Source organism: Oreochromis niloticus, linkage group LG1 (assembly GCF_001858045.2).
Source record: "Oreochromis niloticus isolate F11D_XX linkage group LG1, O_niloticus_UMD_NMBU, whole genome shotgun sequence".
NCBI classification, from domain to species: domain Eukaryota; kingdom Metazoa; phylum Chordata; class Actinopteri; order Cichliformes; family Cichlidae; genus Oreochromis; species Oreochromis niloticus.
Window position 1 is genome coordinate 28949857 of NC_031965.2, and position 23212 is coordinate 28973068.

The 23212-nt window shown below is 38.8% G+C and overlaps 1 protein-coding gene across 5 annotated transcripts in view; it reads left to right on the plus strand.

Annotated features, from left to right (window-relative positions):
- Positions 1-22993, plus strand: part of unc13c (unc-13 homolog C (C. elegans)) — a 105340-nt gene extending 82347 nt beyond the window's left edge. For 3 of the 5 annotated variants that reach the window (XM_019358000.2, XM_019358013.2, XM_019358017.2), the window contains 12 exons: positions 223-300; positions 1845-1922; positions 2686-2712; positions 5722-5810; positions 6151-6288; positions 7168-7291; positions 7783-7842; positions 9866-9946; positions 14512-14659; positions 17436-17528; positions 19199-19358; positions 21314-22993. In XM_019358000.2, coding sequence (XP_019213545.1) covers positions 223-300; positions 1845-1922; positions 2686-2712; positions 5722-5810; positions 6151-6288; positions 7168-7291; positions 7783-7842; positions 9866-9946; positions 14512-14659; positions 17436-17528; positions 19199-19358; positions 21314-21599 — 1362 coding nt within the window. In that variant the 3' untranslated portion in view covers positions 21600-22993. The remainder of the gene's footprint in view (positions 1-222; positions 301-1844; positions 1923-2685; positions 2713-5721; positions 5811-6150; positions 6289-7167; positions 7292-7782; positions 7843-9865; positions 9947-14511; positions 14660-17435; positions 17529-19198; positions 19359-21313) is intronic. The other 2 variants (XM_019358018.2, XM_019358023.2) reach the window with 1 other exon arrangement.
- The last annotated feature ends 219 nt before the right edge of the window (positions 22994-23212 follow it).

Genomic DNA, 23212 nt, shown 5'->3' on the forward strand with positions numbered 1-23212 from the left:
CCCCTAGTGAACCCTGAATACTATTGCTGGGAGTAATAACTCACTGTTAAATAGCTTCCCATTGATCCAAGCAGACTCTTTGGTATATTTATTGTGTTTAATATGATCTAGTTATGAGGCTTTAACTGTTTAGGGTTTTTCAGTGACTTCTGGACATACAGCAATGCAAGTAGAGCAGCAGTCATTAATTAGAAAACTGTCTCTCTCTCTCAATCCCTGCAGACTATAAACAAAGTTCTTCTGCAATATGCTGCAATCATATCCAAGGACTTTCCTTTGTATTTGAATAAGGAGAATGTGGTAAGTGCCCACTCAAAGCCTGCAAATGCTAATTGGAAAGGTTATGTTGAGTTTCTTTGTGCAAGTGCAAATATGGCATGTCAGAAGAAAGTGTTTCTATGATTACTGTCTCTAGCAGCAGTTGGCATGGAGACTATGTAAAAAATGTTTGCAATAACAGCGCAGTCTCTTCTATGTAGAGCCCTGCCCTGTCTTCCATAATGCACTTAACAAAGTGTCTTTATTAACCGGGATGCAATTATTCATGTCACAGCCCAGAGCTGATGGGGAAAAGTCATTGGTATTTTCTGAGCTCTCTGTCCATTGTTTAATGTGACGGATGACTAAACACAGAGCCTTGTGAGTGGCCTAATTATCCACAGTGGTCTTTGAAGTTGAAGTGAGCGATAACACACAGTTTCCGAGCAGAGGAGGCAGATGTTTCTTTACAGTGCTGACAGGCTCATTACAACTGTCCCGGAGAAAACATGAAATGTCCCTTCCCTAGACAGAATTAAAAAGACAATTGATGAAAAGAATGAAGTTACATAGTTCCAGAAATTTAACCTAATCTAATCTCTAATTTATTAGAACTTATATATTATGCAGTACACGATATTTTTTACCAAGGATGTACCCTATGTTTGTCTTTGATTTTGTCAGACGTTCTAGTTTTACATATGAACATTGTGCAGTCAGAATAACGAATTAGTTTTAGTTTTGTGTGATTTTTTTGTGTTATGCTATTTATTTGCTCTTTCTTACATTTAAATTCCACCATAGATCCGGTGCATATGTCAGTAAACCAAGGATTTTATGTTACATTTTTCACAGACTAAAATTATGCAGCTGTGGAAAATGATCATATGTGGTTTTAGAATATCTCATATGCTCATAAGTCTTATAAAAAGAAACCCACTGTATTTGCCCACAGACACACTTTTGGCTGCATTGGGGATTGAAAGACAGTAATCACCCCTCTTCTGTGGGCCACATAATTATCATTTTAGTACTTTCTATTACAAATATCATAATTGTAGTTTATTGAGTTCATGTCTTTCTTGTTTTTATGTTTGTTTGCTTTGTTTTGAGTGTATATAAACTGTGACTGTCTGAGTTACTCTTGGTCTCCATAAAGAGCGCTGTGATTAATGTCTGTCATCTCTTAAACTTCTTGTGGAGCGGAGAATCGATAATGCTGCCACCTGACACATTCGGTGTAGATATTTCTCTCTTTGTTGTGTTGCGTACGGATTGCATTTCCCCCCGTTGACTGCTGATGTCATTCAGAAACGTTGCCGGTTTGTGTAGATGATGTGTCAGGAAATCAAAAGTAGATTTTACAGTGAGTGCCCCTGTGATTTTTCTGACATTATGCATTGTGTTTTCAGTTAAATGTTAATCCAACAAAATGTTACATTACTATGTCAGTATCTGGAAACCATTAAATTTGATGTGCTAGTTTTTTGCAGGATTTAAACTTTAAAGATATTTTTTAGACACAATAGATGTTACATTGTGTTTAACAAAGCAGTGTATTCACATTCATTCTTATCCTTTCACAGCCATGCATCCTTCTCAACAACATTCAGCAGCTTCGTGTCCAGCTGGAGAAGATGTTTGAGTCCATGGGTGGCAAGCAGGTGTGCACTTACATAACTATCTATATGCTATTTCTGTGTGATGTCTGTGTCTGTTTTGAGGCAATTCACTTTCAATTTCAATAAGACTTGTAACCCTCAATCTATTCATATATATCAATCATTACAATTAAATACTGCCTTAATCTGTTTCCTTCCTGGAAGGGGAAATCACAAGGTTAGCTAAAGAACGGCATCGCCAGGATTTAGTATCTTGTTAAAGTGTCTTCAGCACAGGTGGTGCCGGCTAATTTGAAAGTTTAAACCTCCCTTCTCGAATCAGCAGTCTGCTGCTGTAAAATATATATGGTGTGATTATGTAAATGATCATTTCAGATGATATCCATATGAAGTGGAAGTGAATTGACCCCATTATAATCTTAACCTCAGTTCAGACAGCTAACAGATTAATCTGACATGTAGATCACCCCTCCGACTACCACGTCTGCTACTGTTCGTACTTTCTTTGTATTCCATCTATATTTCCCCACCTCTAATCTCCCCTGTGTATAATATGTGTTGACTTAACATTTTTCGTATTGACTTAAACCCCTAAAATCTCCGTGTTGCGCCTGAAACACAGGTGAATATTTTCCCTGTCAACCTGTCAGTCAAACGTGAGAAGCAGCCGCCACTTATTCCTATGACTTACCTGCATGTTTCTTTGTAGTTTCTAACACCTGTCTTGCCTTGCGTTTTGTCTTCTGTCGTTGTGTCTTCTGTTTTCCTCCCATTTCTTTTTTGTGCTCTCTCTCTCTGTCTCCAGGAGGAGGGGGTTGTGTCCTTCTGTAAGGTGTGTGTAGTAGGATTTGTCAGCACCCCTTTTCACCATTTACCAAATAATACCAAAAAAAAAGCACACCCCCTTCCCCCGTTCCACCCCTCACGCTTGTACGCTTCTCACCCCACCCACCCCCTCAGCCCCTCCAGCAGCATGTGCCACAGAGCATACGGAATCTGAATTACCCATCACCCCTCTGGACAGGCTGCTCAGGCTCACCATCCCCTGCTCTCTGGGGAAAGTGGCTCAAACCACCTGATCCCATCTTTATTTTTAGCGTGCTTTTTTTTCGGTCTGTCTGCCACTTTTCTATCCGTGTCAAATTTAGAAGTGTGATATCTATTTTAGTTCACTGCTCCCCTTTTTACTCCAATGCAAAGAGCAGAGTCAGGGGCTCACTAAGTTGTTGGCTGTGGTTTTGATCTTCTCTTTCCATCCCCCAAGCTGCAGCCACAAAATGCTTTAGACAGGATTTTTCAGACTGTGTTTAATGAGCTTCTCAAACACTTACATCTCTCCAGCTGTGCCCTTAGCAGAGGTGCTGCTATGGCCTAAATATTTGCAGATCTACACTCGGATCTCTCCATTATTATCTGAAGAATAGTGACAGGAGAAGTCGTAACTTCCTTTCAAAAACTGTGAATAACTACTGGTAATAGATGATCAGGCATATCTTTTAAGCATGTCTCAAGTAATTTATCTGGCTAATTATAAAGCCAAAGTCTATTTCAGGTGAAAGTTTCCTATTAGTTTCCACTCTCCTCTATTCATAACAGAGGAATTGCGTATCAAAAATTAACTCCCAGTGCACCAGTGTAATTACCAAGAGCTGTTATCATAACAGAGATTAACAATAATCTCTCACAGTGCCCATTTATGGACTCATCGTGGACTGATCTCCCCAGATTAGTATCAGTACTTGTTTTAGGTATTTCGCTCAACTTAGAAATGGCATTTTATTAAGCCTTTATTTACTTGGCATTGTTAGTCATTATGGACAAACTGTGCTCTGGACTAACAACCTGCCAGTGAGTAGATATTGCATTGTTGAAACAGGCAAGGGGAAGCAGAGCTGGACTGCAGTTGATAGGCTGTCAGCCAGGGGAGAGTAGTACACTCAGGAAGACTCTGGATGCCACTCAGTGTCAAGTGAAACCAGCTGCCATGGAGAAACCAGGTGCTCCATGATTTCCAGACATTTTGTTTCCCTCCTCTAAAGATTAATTGACGACATTAAAAATGCACTGGCTACTTAGACTACGTGTGTAAGAAACCTTGTGGTGGAATTGGTGTACATTTTCCCTAAACTTCATCAGCAGTTTCTTCAAATGGAGAATGCAGTAGTATCTATCAATTGTACCCATATTCATTTCTAGACATTGTATCCAGGGAAATGCACCACATCTTTAAATTGGCATTTCAATCTGCAAAAAATCCAACCAGTGACTTTTGCCAAGTCACAGGTCTTAAATGAAGGCCTTGCTGTCAGGACTGCAGGTAGACATTTGATTGCAGGATCAGGAATAACACATTAGTCAGAGTAGACTTTTCTTTCCACTTGGGAGGTGACAGTTGCCTTGGTTTCTCTAACAGTGTTGGGATTTTTTTTTTTTTTTTGCCAGCACCCTTATCCGGACATATTGTTCAATTTCAGGGACTGCCAGGCTAGAAATTCGAGCCCCAATCTGAAACTTTTCCCAGGAGAAAGCTAAACAAAAAAAATACCTAGTTTTTTTTTTACTTATTTATTTTGCTATCACATGAAAAGACGTTAATCACGTTATGCATGGTGAAAAAAATTACACGTCAAATCTTTATGGGCACAGACTACTTTTTGTCAGCATGATCCATCAATTCCACTGAGGTGACAACAGCCTTAATGTTTGTGCATGTGAATACACAGATGTAAAATCTATTTCGATCAATCCACAAATAGAGGCGTGTCTCCTCCACAGCCATAAAAGGTTTAGTTTACTCATCTGCTTCCCAGCTGAGCTATCTGCCACTAGAATGTGAGAGATGAGCGGCTCCATGGCTAAGCTTATCGGGTATAACGTGACGATCTGTCATGCATGTGGTGCCGTGCCTCACCTCAAACATCCATCTCAGCACTAAGCCTGAACAACATCAAAAACACCAACATTTGTACATTTGTACAGAGCTTCACAAACACTGAGACAAGCAGATGCAGTCATACATGTAGTTACTGGCCCGCAGCATAGCACGAGTGTCTGTCTATGTATTTTATGAAAATATGTCCAAAACATTACATAAATGCAAACATGAACATGTGCATACATTCTTCACACGCGCATGCATAAATATGGCCAACAAATGCATGCGTACAGTAAATGTTGTGGGGAAAAAAAGTGTTGATGTCTTTTGCATCGGTTGGCTTTGGAAGCTGTTCATTGTAAGGTTGTCATCTGTCATCACCATATAGATATGTGGGATATAGATATCAATCAAAACACACCCAAATTTCAATAATATTGAAAGCTTTCACTCTCAAATAAATCTTGCACCTGTTTATTGCAACAAACATAAAAAGATTTTTTCTCCCTAAAACTGAAAAACGTCAGTCAGACGTCTTGAGAATCAGAACATCTGTATGCATAGATGCCCAAATGCTTAAATCCCAGAGATGTTGCAGGCTCCCAGCATCTTCTCTCTTCTGTAACATGTGTAATAGTGCACAAAAATGTTCTCCATTGAGAGACCACTCGCTCGCTGCTTCTTTGCTGACACCATGTCTCATGACTCGGCAGTTATCGTTACAGTGCTTGGAGGTGAGCTGTCCATTGGTATTCAGAGCGCTGCTTGCCACAGATGGCAGGCAGAATGAGTAGGAGGCCACCAGCAAGGCAGGTTACCACTCCTCTGTGCCTGCCCCCACCCCCCCAGCACCCCCACCCTAGTAGAGGCATCCTCCAGAGATACCGAGTTCTAGTCAGTGTGTGTTTAGTGTATGGTGTGTAATTATGCCATAACTGGGTTTTTTGTTGTTTTTTTTACTGACAGCTGGATGCAGAGGCCAGTGATCTGCTAAAGGAGCTGCAAAATAAACTCAACACAGTGCTGGATGAGCTCAGCGGAGTGTTTGGCTCCAGGTGAGCACTGGTGTTACTCAAAATGCGCGCATGGGGTATTTTTCAAATGGTTAATGACTCCATTCATGTCTTGTTCTGTCAAAGAAATTGAACTATATGGCTGCAGTTATTGACAGACATTTGCTCAGAATGTAATTGGCTCACGCTCTTGCTGTGCACCATGCTTTGTGAGCACAGCAAGTTCCTTAACATTTCCAAATGAACAAATGTCACCCCGGCTCTTAACACCTTTTCAGTCATATAATAGGAACAGCGAGAGTGAGCTAGCACCAATTCAAAATGGTTAATTTTTACTGCTGCAGTGTAAAAAAAAAAAGGATTTCTGCTTTCCATCACACAGTTTTAAGCCTGTGATTGAGGACTGTGTGAAGCAGATGAACCAGGAGCTGGTTCAGATGAAAGGTCCAGCCAAAGGAAGTAATGCTGCCATGGATGCAGAGACTGTCCTCCGGCCTCTTATGGACCTTCTGGACAAAAAGTGGGTATCTACTGAATACAAGGTAGAAGAATTGTGTAACACAATTTTGTCCTTTTGTTTACAATACTTGTACGTGCCAACCTCTCCAGCAAATGTCATTAATCCAAGTATAGAACTACAAAAGCAATCCAACCAGGGAGCTCTAGATCACACTTGCTTAAACACAGCATTTGCAAGTTAAGCAGAAAAATATAGCACACACATTAACATACTGAAAGTTATTGTTTGGTGTTATTCGTTTGGCCAGTTCAGCACATTGTTAAGAGGACATTGCATTTCTCTTTAGTGTCATTTAAGTCCTTGGGCTGCCTTTTTCAGACAGTGTTGTATGTGTCTCAAGACACAACATTAAGGGAAAATAGACCCTTGATTGTAAAGAAATCAGTTCTCCTCAATGCTGATCAGTGTTTGATCATTTCATTTCTGGTTGGGACCACTTTGATACTAGGAAAAATGGGTATAATACACAGGAGACACATTATCGGTCACTGCCTACTAATGTAACCTAAGGACTGTATTTATTTCTTGGAGGGTTTTTACACTGTGTTCTGATATGGTTAGCTGAGCCCTGGGAATCGTTCTCAATCTTTTGTCAAATCAACATTGAGGCCAGTGAGGTATTACAGGGAATCCTCTTAATGATATGGAAATACAAAATCCTTTCTCATGTCTCTTAGACCCTGCTTGCACAATAGGGTGAGATTAAATCATAAAGCTGTTGCATTTATTCTTTGAATCCCAGCTGGTTTTTTCCTCTTTTCTTTATTTAATCATTATATTTGTGAAGACATTAGTAGGAGCCTTCAGCCATGTTTGTTTAGTTTTGAGGCAGGGCTGTAAGTGTTGACCTGACACATGACCTCCTTTCCTGTTTTGCAGTTTAATGTTATTTGCCAAGATTTGTGAGAAAACAGTGCTGAAACGAGTCCTCAAAGAGCTTTGGAAGATTGTGCTGAACACAATCGAGAGAACAATTGTTCTGCCTCCGCTGAGTGACCAGAGTGTGAGTATGATTTCCCTTCTCTCTTACCTCTTTCAGCTCTTCACTTGGCCTCCACCTCCCTCCTCTTGTGCACCTGTCTCTCTCTCTTCCTCCATCTGTTCAGCTCTCTCCTGCCCCCTCGTAGCACACAAATCACTGTACAGAAGATGAAGCACGGCAACACGACATCTCTAAATCTTTATGCATGATTTTTTTACGTACTCCTAATCCTTTTGGGAGAACTTGGTTAATATTTTTCATCTTAGGAATATCTCATTAAGCCCATTTTTTATTGTCACCCAAACCAGGCAAATCTTAAAGTCATCATGTCAAACAGTGTTTCAGATGTCTCCCAATGCCACTTTAGAAATCCAATTTCAGCAACAATAAGTTATCCCTTCATTCTATTTAGCTTGATATCCTGATAATCTTTTAACAATTTCTGCTGCATTTTTCAAAAATATCTTTTCATACGATGTGTCATAATGGAACCGTATCTGCTTCTCCAACAGCAAGGAGCTCAGATGATCTTCAGTGCTGCCAAGGACTTGGGACAGCTGTCCAAACTGAAGGTAATTTATGAATGAGCTTATGAATATCACAATACAGAAACTCTGTTTGGTCTGAATCCTATATTGTCTAATTCCAAAAGGGACTTAAATTAAAGATGGATTGTTCTTATATTTGCAAAAAATGTTTGTGGTCATGGCTTATGTAATATATATTACACAAATCAAAAGAAATAATCTCACCACACAGCTGAACATGATCAACATTTTATACATGCAAGCTTCCAGAAATATAAAAAGAACAAAACCTTGTAAGATAATTCTTCTTTGGCATCATAAAATACAGCTCGGAGCTACATAACTGGGCAGGTGTCTAATTGCTGATGTGACTGGAGGATGTTTAATCCCACGAGCTCCATTTAGTGAGGCATTTGGATAGATCAGTGGCTGTGCTGTGGTTTCACTAACAACTAGGGTGTGACAATACCTCTGAGAGGTATTTTAGCTCTGAGTCACACAGAAGTTGCAAATGTAATGTGTGTTTCCCTGCTGAATTTTAAGCGAAATTCATGTTTGTGTTGTGTGTGGGATTCCGTCAGATGTCCTTTGAGGCAACATCTGGGTACTGATCATCTGTACACAGATGGGCGTTTTTCTTTTTCTGTCTTTCTCCCAAAGTATTAAAGTGCTTCATCATCCTCTTGTTATTCGTGATTATGACTGATAATCTCCAGCTCTTTTACTTTTGTCATAAAATCTAGGCTTCATTTTCTGATGTCATTTTTTTTAAATTCTTAGCTCTGTTCTCTCCTGTTAATATATTAATGCATGTGTCTAACTCTTCCTACACAATCTAAAATGGGAAGTAAATCCCTGACTAATTGCTATTGCAGTGCTGTGACTTTTGAACTATGTAATTTTTTCAGATTCGCTGGAACAGTTGAAGAACACTTTGGTTGATTGACAGTTTGCTTGAAAAATGTAATGCAGTGTGCAGGACCAGTTTCATGTCTATGTCCTATGACCTCTGTAAATCCCATGCTCGGCTCTACACAGCACTTATCTTTTTCAGCAAATATTTGACAACAAACAGCTTGTAGTATGTTCCAAGCTCACTACATGGATTACTCAATTGCGAGAGTAAATAAATACATTATTACAGTAATATAATATAATAATAAATAGCAAAAAAGTCTATCTAAACATACAGTTTCTCCATCAGAACATGATATCTTCCTCTATGCAACCTCCAGTGTTTTTGGGGCACACCATGGCTTTGTTTTCTCTGGATGGAGAAAGTGCTGGAACAGACACAATGCAAATGAGGGTGACCCAGTGCAATTTTGGCATCAAAACCAAAGAACATCTTAGCGCTGATGCAGATTAAACTATTTCCTCTCACAGTAGCTCTGTTTAAAGACTTTTGGTTGATTAAATCTGTACCATATGATGATTGCAGCTGAATACACACATCTTTCATCTCAAGATTGGGATGTGCATTTTCAAAGTAAACCACCATCGGTATGCACCTGACAGTGTGATTATGTTGATTAAATAGTTAAATCTCATCCAATATGAAACTTTTGCAGAAATTCTGAGTTTTGTGTGCTTCTGTACACACGAGGTGACATACACAGGACCATTTGCACGGTAAAACAAACCATTGTAGCAGTGTTAGCATTAGTGATTTACTTTCTTCAAATCTGTGTTTCATAAAACATTAATGCTATTTTGTCTATTCTCAGTAGGAGGAACACCTGAGAAATAAGGCAGTGCCAGAAGTTATTTACAGCAATCAATTCACGGGTCAAGAAAGCTCCAATTAGAATTGACAAAAACATTTTTCATGATTAAAATAGATTTTTTGTGTGTTGGTGTGAGACAGCGAGGCTTAAATTTATCACACACAGTTTAAATGACTTGCACTGGTTCTGGTTTGTAAGCAGTAAATGCTCTATATCACGAGCACTATGGCTCACTTAAGGTCATAACCATTTTGCTGGAGATACGTCTTAAAATTCAAAGTTCCCAAATGTGACTTCTGATGGTATTTCGCCTACTGCAGTGTTTTACTCTCTCTTTCTAGGAGCATGTCATCCGAGAAGAAGCCAGAAGTCTGACACCACGCCAGTGCGCAGCCATGGACCTTGTGCTTCCCACCATCAAGGTGAGCTTTTTTTTGTTTGTTTATTATACAGTTGGCAGTACTGGCTAAACTTGACCTTTAAAAGGAACAGCAGGTGTGCATAGCATAGCAGAGATATGCAAATGATTTAAACATGCATATTCTAGGAGTGCATGTGGAATTCTGTTACTCATGACATGCTTTGGACATTTTAGTCTTAAGTACTATAGTCTCTACTTGCACCTATGTTTACACTGTAAATGGATTTACTAAAGTTTTTTCCACATCATATATACTGATATTAAATATGGTCAAAATGAAAAAATAATAAAGTACATGAATGAACAAGTAATTCGAATTGCTGTAGGTGTATGAACTCAGACACCTAGCCATGCAGTCTTTGCAAACATAAAGGCCAGAAAAGAATGGGTCATTCTACAGAGCTCACTGAACTCAAGTGTAGTACTGTAACAGGATACCACTGCAACAACAAGTAGGTTAGTGAAAGTTATTCTCTCCTCGATATTTCACCATCAACTGAAAGTGGAGTTATTGTAAAGTGGAAGCATTTACGAATCAGAGTAACTCAGCCACAAAGTAAAAGACCACATAAAGAGAGCGGGTTGCTAAGTGCTGAGGCTAGTACGTAAAAGTTTCCAGCACTCTGCTGACTCAATAAGTGCAGAGTTCCAAACCTCTTCTAGCATTAGCATCAGTACAAAAATTGTGCACCAGGTGATTCATGGCAGGGTTTTCTATGGCTGAGTAGCTACAGTGGTGTGAAAAAGTGTTTGCCCCCTTTCTGATTTCCTAGTGTTTTGCACATTTGTCATACTTACATGTTTCAGATCATCAAGCAATTTGTTTATACTAGACAAAGATAACCCACTTAAATACAGATTGCAGTTTTTAAATGGTGATTTCATTGATTAAGGAAAAAAGGTTATCCAAACCTACCTGGTTCTGTGTGAAAAATTAATTGGCCGTCTTGTTAAATCATAAATTAACTGTGATTAACCACTTTTTTTGGAAAGTTTGTTTCAGTTTTACTAAACACAGTCAGGCCTTATTACTGGCAGACCTGTTGAATTATGAAATTACTTAAATAGAACCTGAGTGACAAAGAGAAGCAGACTAAGAGATCTCAAAAAGCAACACATCATCCTACAATCTAAAGCAGGGGTAGGCAACTCCAGGCCTCGAGTGCCGATGTCCTGCAGGTTTTAGATGTGTCCTTGATCCAACACAGCTGATTCAAATTGCTAAATTACCTCCTCAACATGTCTTGAAGTTCTCCAGAGGTCTGGTAATGAACTAATCATTTGATTCAGGTGTGTTGACCCAGGGTGATATCTAAAACCTGCAGGGCACCGACACTCGAGGCCTGGATTTGCCTACCCCTGAGCTAAAGAAACACAAGAGAAACAAAGTCACATTCTGTGGATTTACGAGACAAAATCTGAACTTTTATGAAGGTTTGAGTCCTGTTACATCTGGCATATAATTAACACAGCATTTAAGAGAAGGACCATAATACCAACAGTAAAATATGGTGGTGGTAGTGTAACAGGGTGGGACTTAATAAAATAATAAATAACATTAAAAAAATTATTTAGCAGTTTAAAAAAACCTGAAATACTAGTCATGAGTTGTAATATTTGCTCTAAAGCAATGTTCTTTGGTTCAACCAGGAGCTTGTTAGTATTTCTTGTTTGCTTGTTTATGTTAATATTGATGAAGTGAAACTACAAGAGTATGGTGCACAACTTAAAGCTAAAAATAAATTGCATCTTAAACATACCTCTGACACTTCCCAAGCCCATAGAAAAAGAAGAAAAAACAGCAGCATTTTACTTTTGTGCCATTTGACAGTTTTTGTAAAAGGATACAAAATGATACCAAGTCCGAGTTCTTCAGGCACAAGAGGAGAGTTATGGCAAGGTGCCACTATGGAAACACGACTCCATAAGGTGTAGAAAAAAACTAATGGATTTTGCTGTCACCAAGGAAACTACCTGGAGGTTTAAATCAGTCATGTCACCAAAATTCTTTCATCAGTATTCCAATGAGAGCACTCGATTAACGCAGTTGGGTTGGTAGAAATTTAGAAATTCTGTTTAAATGTCTACCTGAATCATACAACCTAAAACAAAACAACCCAAAAACCCATCAAATATAGATGCACTAAAATTAAAAAAAATATGCTGTTCATCAGTAACTATAAATATATAGAACTCCAATGGTAGGCTATATAAGCTGATTTTTCACTGCAGGAATGAAAGGCAGACATATGCTGACAGGAGAGACACTCTAGAAACCTCTTTCAGGCTTTCTAAAATACAGTATTGTACTGTATGTTTGTTCTCATCAACATTATGAAGAATTATGAACTTTTTAATGGTGGCACTCAGCTGATCTTTGTCTTGCTTCACATAAGCAGGTGGTATTCCAATAATGCACTTATTGAAAACTGCTTTTCAAAGGGTTTCTTCCGGGCAGGTTACTGCAGTTAGAATATGCAGCAACTTACAATGACTCACTAGTTACTACAGTGGAGAACAGTCTGCAATTTATTAAAGCCAAAACTTATATAAAGACAACAAAAACCCTGAAAATACACAATTTCGTCTTGGACTAAAAAGTTAAATCCTATGCAACATTTTTATTTATTTAAATGCTTATTTATTTAAACACTTAAATATAATATTTCATCCAAGCTGAACTTCAAACTTGTAAAAATTAAATGCACTGGCCTAAGCAGACCTTACCTGACAAAGTAGCACACTTAACAGAGCCCCTGTAATGTATTATTTATCCTTTCTTTGAACTCTGGCCTTGTCTGACTGTATTAGAAAGATGAGTTCCTCGATAAAATGTATATTTGATATAGTTAATAAAATAATATGTAGGCATTTATTGAAGTGCATTTCAGAATAGATCCCAGTTGTTTTCTTAATTTGCAAAAAAAACCAAAAACCCATACATATTAGGAAAAAACTTCTTTAAGATTCTTTATGGAGGCCATTTTATTTGTCTTTCATGTTATCAGATATTAGTATTTCCAGAAAATAAACTGTTAGTAATCACTTACTTGCTCAGGTAAATGTGCTAAAGACTAATCAGCAGAAGACTGCAACCTCACATCATTAACTACCAAATGCAAACCCCTGCTAAGCCTCGAAGATAGAGAAAATAAATGAAGAAGAAAAACAAAATCAAATATATGAGGCAAAATATAAGGAACAGGAGGAAAGTAATAGGGTAACAAAAAGAAAGTACGGATGTTGTAAAGGTGGCCGGTGATTTTACTGGAGGCAGGGTGATATCTTGAGCATGCAGGTTGGTTTGGGTCTTTTTGCCAGAGGGAATGCAGCACTGCAGCCCAGCAGTAACACTGCAGGCATTTTTCAGGATGAGGCAACACTCTTATAGATCAGTACAGTTTATTCTGTGAGTCTTAGTGCTGTGACGGTGATTGGAATGAGAAGGTGATATTTTTAATTTGAATAAATCGTTTCAAATGTTCTGACCTAAAATGAGACAAATCTCCAAGGCACAAAATACAGAAATTCTGAACATATTCCTGTGTTATATGGTGGGAAATCCTGAATAGATACAACTCTTAATGTACCACTGTTTGTTTAAGCCAATTCAATTGTAGTTGGATATGGGGTTTTTTTTAAAATAACTATAGATGTTAATCTCTGGGAATTTTGTGTATATTTAGTGTTTCCTGGGTATTTTATGGATGGAATATGTGCCATTTCTCTTTCTTTCTCTTGAAACTCCACTGATGACTCAACCTCTGCGTGCCAGATTATGTATAATTCACAAGAAGCACATGTCGGTCAAACTTTATGACTAATGAATCATTGGTGAGGCAGACAACAGCGCCTCCCCATGAGTCACTCGACACATGGGGACTGCCAAGTACTGACCTGACACCAGTCTGAAAATATTTACCGGCACTTTCTCTATTGGGGTGTCAAGCTTTGTCTGATGAAGACAATGTGGTTCAGATGTCAATTTGCAGCTCTGTATGCCTTATCTCTGTCTACTGCATTTTCTGTCCAGTGTATTTATTGACACGAGATAAGGGTGCACCAACTTTTTAACTTGGATCATGACAACAGAAACTCCACAAACAACACAAGCACCCTTAACAATAGCTCTTTTGTCTGTGTAATGATCATGTGTTGTAGAAGAAAGCTAGCTGAACAGATGAGCACAAAAAAGCAGTCCATCTTTTCTTAATAAAATCTCTCCATGGCCACTCTCCCATCTTCCATATGTAGGAGTGGTGACAGCATTTCAAAAGAATGCAAAGCTTTGTGTGTACTCAGCTATCATGCTTATCAGCGCAAATGTGCATTAACCACCCAAGCAGGGGTTTCAGATTTAAATGCACGGTAATTAGATAGAAAAGTGGCTATTACTGCTGTCTCTTGCCTGGTCTCCTGCTTGGAAAATGCATACTGTCCACATAATCTTAGGTTATTTCTCTGCCAACTGAAACTCGCTGATGTGTATGAACTCAACAGAGGATTCCTTCCTGGAAAACATTCGTGGAGTCATCTGAAAGTTAACTCCTCTTTCTTTTCTTATAGCAATACTTCCATGCTGGAGGAAATGGCCTGAAGAAAACTTTCCTCGAAAAGAGCCCTGATATGAAGTCCCTCAAATATGCTCTCAGCCTTTACACTCAACCTACAGATGCCTTGATCAAGAAATATATATGCACCCAAACCTCTCAAGGTAAGCACCTAGCTAAGGTCAGGCTCAATTGGGTTTCAGTTTGGGAGGGAATGGAGTTATTTCAGCATTCAAATGCTGGAAAACTTTTGTCTTAAGAGCTATACTCTGTGTTCTCTCTGCCTTGCTTGAGCAGCTTCACTTTTACAGAAAGCATCTATATAAACACAGTGAGAGTGCCAGCAAAGGCGTGAAAAAAGACAGATTGGTCATTCTATTGTGAAGCTATATTTTAGCACCTAGGCAGAAGTGAATAAACATATTTTATGATGACTGATTACACTTGTAGCAAAACAGTTTATTCACAACATATTTGTTGCTGTAATTTACAGTTAATATCTGATTTGTCTGCAACATTTCGGAGTTGTAATACTTTATTTAACCTTAACATTATGGTGTTTCCCATCAGTATTTGCCCCATATATATTGCTGTAAATGTGTTCTGAAGATCCCTCTTTTTTACTTTATTTCCTATCAGCTTAAATGCACAGTGGACATTGCTGTAATTGCATTTATCTCATCACTGTAGGAGCACTGTGCCTCTTTCACTGTAAATAACTTTAAAAACAAACAAACAGCAACAGTATCTTTGGCCTTTTCATCCTGTATGCTTAAGGGCTTAATTGCTCTCATGCTCTTTTCCCTTCACTCTCTCATTAACAATGCATAAAAAAACACTGTCGGGATAAATACAGTATTTGCTATGTAAATCCATAAATTCTCTTTTGTGCAGTCTCCTCACTCTTTCTTTCCGGCATCTCTGACACACTTGTATATGTTGTTGACTCATCCGTCTTTATTTGGATTTTTTTCTCTGTAATAAGGCGGAAATACCTTCAGGTATCCAGAGATGCTCAAGAGGGAATTCAACCCGGCAGGGCGTTGAAGCTTTAAGCTCCCGGTTCCCTCAGTGTGCTCAGCCTTGTAGAACACTGCATAGCAGGCAGCAGGAAACTGAAAGCCTGTAGGAAAAAGCTCGGCAGCCAGCAGGCCAACCAGCATTGCCGTTTTCCCTGAGTGGCAGATGGGCATAGATGCACAGTGTTTTCGCTGTGTGCTATTTTCAGATTGCTCGATGTGTTTCTCTTCTTCCACCCGCGCTACATCTCTCATCCCATTCCAGCTCCACCCGCAATTTCACACCGTGTTTTTGCTTTTTATCCGAGGTGGCCTAATGTTCTGTCTTTAAGTGGAAGTAGTGAGCTGGTTGAAGTCAAAAATAAAAGATGGAGATGATGCTTGATGTAGCACAGTGGACACAGTTTCATTAATCACCAACCCCTGTGCTCTGAGAACGACATATTTAGACCACGGCATGTACCAGTTTAATCCTACCAAGCCTGCTCTCGGAAGCATACATGTGTCTCTTTGTTGAGTGGGGGCTGAGGTTGTCTAGCTTACAGTAATCTCGCATGAATATTTTGCAGTCTTTTGGTTATGTAGTATTCGTGTGTCGAAATGTCACTCGGTGTAGGCTAAGCGTAACGTCTTGTTTGACAGTGGAAAAAATCTGGGAATTTAAGAGCAAGTCTTCGTCAATTAATGCAGACAACTCGCCTTTCTTATCTGCATTTTCCTCACTTAATCTGATCCTAAGGCCTACTCGCTGCCACCTTGGTTTTTATCTATCCCTGCTTTCTTTTATCTTCAACATATACCATTTGTCTTCTTCACACTTTGAGCTTCCACGTCTCTCAGAATTCCTTTTCTAGTATCTGTTGAGTACACCGGTATATTTTTTTTTATAAATGCACAACACATCATGTTGTCTAGTGGTTTTTACACTGATAGCTAAAGTGACCCTGCAGTGGCGTTGCTGTGTGTTCTCACAAGTTCAGGACTTCATTGTGCTGCAGTTTTTTTTCTGCCTTCTCCATCGGCTTCCTGGGGCTTCATTACAATAAATCTCAAGGCTTGTTTCTTCATTACCAGCCACAACGGGTGCCGCATGTTTGGCATATATTGATTAGCTATTGGATCAACATGCCTCTACATTAAGTAGTGTTCAACGTCTACTTGCTCCTGGCTGGCTTAAACATGAAGCAGCTGAAATGAGCAGGGCTCCCTACATCAGACAGTATGTAACATGGTCAGCAATCCATTCTAATTGTTCATCTCTGACTGAGTGACACGTTAATGATGCTGCACAGCAACTGAGCAGAGTCCTCTTTTATATTCATGCATTCCCTTTGCCTCATCTATTTCCTTTCTATTGCATAGCGTTCCTAGTGTGTTTCCATGGAGTTAAATCCAGTGTTTTCACTTGAGCTAAGACGTTGTTGATTTCAGCATGTAGAACATTATTTATTTAGTGGATTCCTTCACAACACGTGCCTTTTTCACAGCCCTCAAACCAGACAGATTATTTCATGTTTCTATTTTTTTTTACTTGTTGTTATTCTTGTTTAGCCTGGAGCTAAAGGAAACTCTGGCTTTGCTTGCTACTGGGCTGCCATGAGAGTGAAAACAAGTCTACTCTCTTACTGTTTTCCTTAGGTCTGTTTTTTCTCTTTTAGTTCTGACACGCTCATGTGTTTATACACAGCTTTTTGGATCAATCTTTGGATTCACCAGGTACACAGATAGTTGTCTTCACAGTCTTGCATCTGTCCTCGCATCCTCTCTCTCTCTTTCTCTTTTTTCGGTCTCCATCTCTTTTATTTCGGGTTCCTGATCTCTGTATTTCTCTCCCTGATTCCTCGCTGCTGCTCCTCCATTCTTTCTGATTTTCATTACGCCTCTTTCCAATTCTCCTGTTGCTGTTTTGGTGTGTGTCCAGGTCAGTCATCCAACGGATCAGTGGGGGAGGTGTCGATGCAAGTGAATCTCATCTCTCACCCTGGCACTGGAGAGCACAAAGTCAGCGTGAAGGGTGAGCTTTTTCCTATACTCAAACCTGCTTTTTGTTATTTCTAGTCAAATCTGTTCACACCTGCAAATATTCACAAAAATCTATCTCATCTGTGCAAATGGGCTGCAGGGGCCATCAGCAGTACAGCTGCATGTTTTTGGAGCGCCTTCAAAATCAGAGAATAAGGAAATTACCTTTTGATATGTTGCTGATGATATTCTTACTCTAATTAAATAGAAAATCAGGTGTTTTATGCATTTTTACATATGTTTTCTACAGTACTTATATTTACCAGTAAGGAAACTGGTTATGGAGAGTATGATATGAACAGCATAAGGACGCATATAATAACAATCAATCAGCTGACAGTATCAGGATTGATGCAGTATTGTCATATTTGTAATAGCTGTTGTTGTCGATTCCACTAGGTACCATAGGTATTATTCAGTCATTCTTCTAAGCTTTCAAATGACTGTGCATATTTGGAGTCAACCAGAGTTTGCACTTGACCTTATTTTCCATTTACTTTTTAAGCAGTTCCATGCATTTCACAGGGGGCAATAGTTTTGGCCTTTATGTGTGTCTCCTGTTTAAGTGTTAGTAACATTCTTCTTCTATGTTGTGTTGTTTCATGGTTGTTGGCAAACAGCTTATAGATACATTATCACCACCTTCTGGTAGTAGTAGAGCATTGCATACTACAAGACATTGATAAAAACAAAGGAAATTTTATTATGTAATCAATTGCAAAAAACTTTTTTTAAAACTAATTCAGTTGTTATTTGATCGTCCAAATTTATTACCTTACTCATTAACAGTTTCATTCTTTCACATCTGCTGCATTTGTCAGTATGATTTAAAAACAACAACAACAATGCACCTGAAAAGCCTTTTGCCAAAACAGGGTCCTAAATAGATAGGTCTGCTACTACATGGGTAAGACAAGTCAAGTTCAGCTATGCATATACAGCTGGCTCAAAGGTTGGCTGTTTATTAGTTCTTTGCGGGCCCCCTCTTTATCATTACAGAATTTCTCCAGAGATTTATTTCTTTTAATTCACTGTGAGCCTCCTTATTTCCTTACATTGTCTCTAAACCTGCCTCCCCCCAAAAGCACCATAGGCATTAGAGAAACTAAAAACATGACGGCACGGCAAAAATGTTTTCACAAACAGGAAACGCCATCATTACACAAGTCACAGTTTAGCTTTTGATTTAATTTTTTTTCTGCATTTCCTGGATTTAAATTTGGCAGCTCACACAGAAAATCCAGCATGCTGCCACAGCATTATGGTTTACTGACGCTGCATGTCAGTCGATGTCTCTGGTCTTCTTCACTGTGGATTTACTCGTTATTTGAATTTCAGTGCAGAAGAGTGAGTATGAAAAGAAATCTTTGCAGGCTGATTCATAGGCACTAACACGCAGAGATGTTTACCATTAATGCTGCAGATACCTGGAAATGTTTCTGTTATCAGGCTCTGTTATGCTTGCTCCGACAGTATCTCAGTTTAATGTGACATTTTCTACATTTAGCCGTTCATCTGTGGGAAAAAGATAAATACAGGTCCAAAAATAGAAACTGAGCTTGGAATAACTATTTTTTTTTTGCAGAATTAGTGGACTTTCCTTTCTTGTACCTGTGTCCATGTCATAATGAGTGAGATTATTATTTCCTCTGCGTTTCTCAGTGGTCGGCGTGAACAACCTCATCTGGCAAACCAACGCCATGTTCCGGCCATTTGTAGAAGTCAATGCTGTGGGTCCACATCTGGCTGACAAGAAGCGCAAATTCAGCACCAAGACCAAGAATAACAATTGGTCACCAAAGTACAATGAAACATTCCAGTAGTAAGTATCTTGTGTCCTCCCCATCAGTTAAAGAAGTGAATAAAATTGTGAGCAAAGTTGTAATATTCTTTAATTTAGTGTCAGTTTTTCTATTACTGTCATTAATAATAATATACTTCATATATTTGCTTTTAAATCAGAATTCAGTGTGCTATCTGCAAACTACAAACACAAAGTGTAAATAAAATATGGATGCATCCTGGAACTGTAATGTCACCTATTTTTTTGTGGTCTACTCTTTCAAAAGATATTTTTGTCATTGCTACTTTGTTTGGACAACAGGTCTCAGTATTATATAACTTGTATGTATAAGTTATCAAATAGCAAATGTTAACTAGCCTAGATAACTAGGGTGCATCTATACACAATATAAAAAATAGCTGGAGCTTTGAGGTCTGTAAAGTGAAGCCAGTGCTTAAGCCCCTGAAACCTGCATTATTTTTAATGGCCAGCAGGGGATAACTCCTCTGTTTGCACAAAGATTCTTGTTATACAGAGGTGTAAGGGAACTTAGCCCGTGGCTCCCTTGCTCAGGGACCACAGTCAACACTTTCGGGAGGACTTCATGTCCTCGATTGCTACTTTCCAATCCTACTGAAGAGAAAATGAAGCCCATTTGATAAATCATGGTCAATCTAAGATTCAGAAAAGATAATGGATGACTAATAACTTACAATTTACAACTTATATGGTAATGAGCAGCCATTGTCCCTCAGTTTCTCTGTCAGATACACTATGTGTTAGTCATGTCCATCACAGTGGCTATATCGTTTATATACTATATTTCTGCATCACACAGTGACGAATGCTAATAATTTGTCCAGAATGTAGATAATGCAAAATGTTACTTTTGTTGCACAGTCTATCAGTAAAATGAACTACACAGTGTGCCATATTATTTATCAGGTTTTTCCTTTTTAAACTGAACACCAGAATGACAGTCCTGTCCCAGTTCAGTCCACACCATCAGTCATCTATAACAATAAAAATATCCCATGTAGGGGAAATAAGCTACAGAACCCCCCCCCCCCAAAAAAAAAAAACAAGTTAAAGGTTCTACGTGTTTATTTCTGTTTTAAATTTGGGCACTTCAGGTCTCAGGTGGCTGTTCAACAAACTGCAATTTTTGGCACATTGCCTTCATTTATAGCAGCTGAGATTGCTGCACTCTACAAAGAAGGCAGCAGAAATCTATATGCTTAATAGTACCTGTATCACCTTGCTTTTCTAACCTTAGTACATTATTAAGCAGCACATCTATTTTTGTAATAAAAGCAAATCAAGCAACTGCTTTAGCGTGACAATTTTAAGCATTGTAATTCTCAGAGTCAGGCCCACTCAGCCAAGTCATAGATCCGGAGTGATCTTAGCGTTAGCAGCACACATTGTGATGAATGGAAGCACAGTGCAGTCTGCATATATATTCACCCCAAGCATTGTCATTTGAATTTCAAGAAGCCACAGGTTCCTGTGGATAATTAGAAAAAAGCCTAAAAAAAGCTCAGAATAATTGCTCTTTTGAATAGATACATTAATTTCCCTCACAAAACATGATTGGGTTTCTCATGATTGCCGCACATACAGTAAGGAGGCTTTTCACTGTGGAAATGTCACCATGCCAGACTTGTTTACTGACAGGCTATATTCAGCTGTAAACAAAGCCAAATGTCAGCAGTTCGTTCACATTCTTGTACAGTTCCTGACAGGAACACTCTTATTAAGCTTATATGATAATAGGAAAAAAGTCCATTCAGGTTAGTTTCATGTACTTTTAAGTGACACTCAGACACCCTCTCACTGCCCTTGTTCTCACTGCATGTGATGTAATTTTTTTATTACCCATGATGGTTGTTTTAAAAGTAGGATTTAGGACTACTTTTTAATACTGTTCATGTCTAATTTTGTAAAAGCCATTTGAACTCACACCTCAATTTCATCCTTGTCATTTTTCTCAGTGTTCTGAGTAACGAACACGGTCCAGAGGCCTATGAGCTCCATGTCTCAGTGAAGGACTACTGCTTTGCCCGTGAGGACCGCATCATCGGCATGACCGTCATCCCTCTCAGAGAGCTGGCAGACAAGGGCAGCTGCACCGCCTGCTACCCGCTGGTGAAGAGCATCTCCATGGACGAAACGGGCATCACCATCATGAGGATACTCTCTCAAAGGACCAACGACGAGGTGGCCAAAGAGTTTGTGCGTCTCAAGACAGACACACGCTCGACGGAGGAAGTGTCATAACGTGGAGCAAAAAAAAAACAAAAACCCACAGTATTAAATGAGTTGTGTTGTCTTAGGTAAACGATAGCGAGGGAAAGATGGAAGACGAGAAAGAGCGGTAGCAACAGTTGTTCTTTCGGGATAGAGGATCACTCAGAAGGAGAATAAGATTGTCCAAAGAGAAATGGAGGAGGCCCAAATGTGGCGAGGCAGCAAAGAGAGAGAGAGAGCGAGAGAGAGAAAGTTGTGTTTGTTTGTTTGTTTTTGTGCATGTGCGTAAAACATCTGTTGGAATGTTCATTTTAAAACTACAGTATGTACAAGTGTTTACTTACCGTATGCTTACTATTAAGTACTATATTCTACGAGTTATGTTAATGAGACATGATACCTTTTGTACAACATTAGTCTTTTTGAACAGAGATTTGTTCCAATAAAGTGCCAAACCAGTGGAAAAAAAAGAACAAAATCAACGTATATGAATTATGGTGAACTTAGTATGTTTGAAATTTGCTCGATTATTTTGTCCGGTGTAAGTCATTTTCTGACCATGTGGCGTTTCGATTGTTGCAAATTCGTTCATTTTGCACCCTCGTTTTTTGGCCTCACGTGCTTCCACACAGCACTGTTGTGCATGTCCTCTTCTCGGTCATGTCTCTCCCATGATCCCACAGTGACCGCTGAGCAGGGTCCTGTCCCCTTGCCTTCAAACTGTTTGTATTTTAAGTCGACCTGAAAATAGACCATGTTTTTTTAAATGGCGATGACTGCTATCTAAACCTTCATAGGTGTTTGTAATTTTATAACCATGACAACAATGACGACAGCCTCCAGTGCTAACAGTCCTAGCAGAAAGGTTCGAAATGTTTTCTTTTTCTTTGGCTTTTTGTTCTTTGTTTTTCGGCCATCGGCTTCCAACCTTTCTGAATGACCACTGTGAACATGAGCTTTGGAAGGCAAGCTTACATGACATTGCTGACAGTTTGATATTATTGTTTCATATTTTTCCGATAACTTTGTTCCTGATAAACTGCCAAAGTTATATAAAGTATTTGTACAAAAGCAATCCATTACATGTATGAAGATATATATGTACATGTGATCTTTACTTTTTCAATGCTTAATATTTGATTGTTGATAGGGTGGTACTAAGATTTTATTTTTTTTATTTCATGTGAAGCTGTTAACCGATACGAAAGTTGCACATGTTACTTTACACGTTAGTTTTATCAGCTTCTGTCATTGGAATTATTTTTCTTCATAAAGGAAAGAGTCTAACATTTGGTAAATATGCAACATTCCTATGTATTGCACTGATGGCGAATTGTATGTCATGTAAATATATTTAGTGAGATATTGTACAAAAGTCTACTTTTCTTCTATGTGCATAAAGTATGTGCAAATGTGTTAAAACATCCGGGTCCTTTTGGAAATTGTCCAGTAAGCTTCCCTTCTATCCATCATAACCACCATGGAAATTACGTCACCCCTTAAAGGGCTTCTGCATGCATTTTATTTCGCAGCAAAAAAGGACCAAACTTAATGGAGCTGACTCAGAGATATTTTTATATCCGTAACACACTTTTTTTTATAAAACTCATAACATGATGCCTACAGTATCCACAATGCAACTC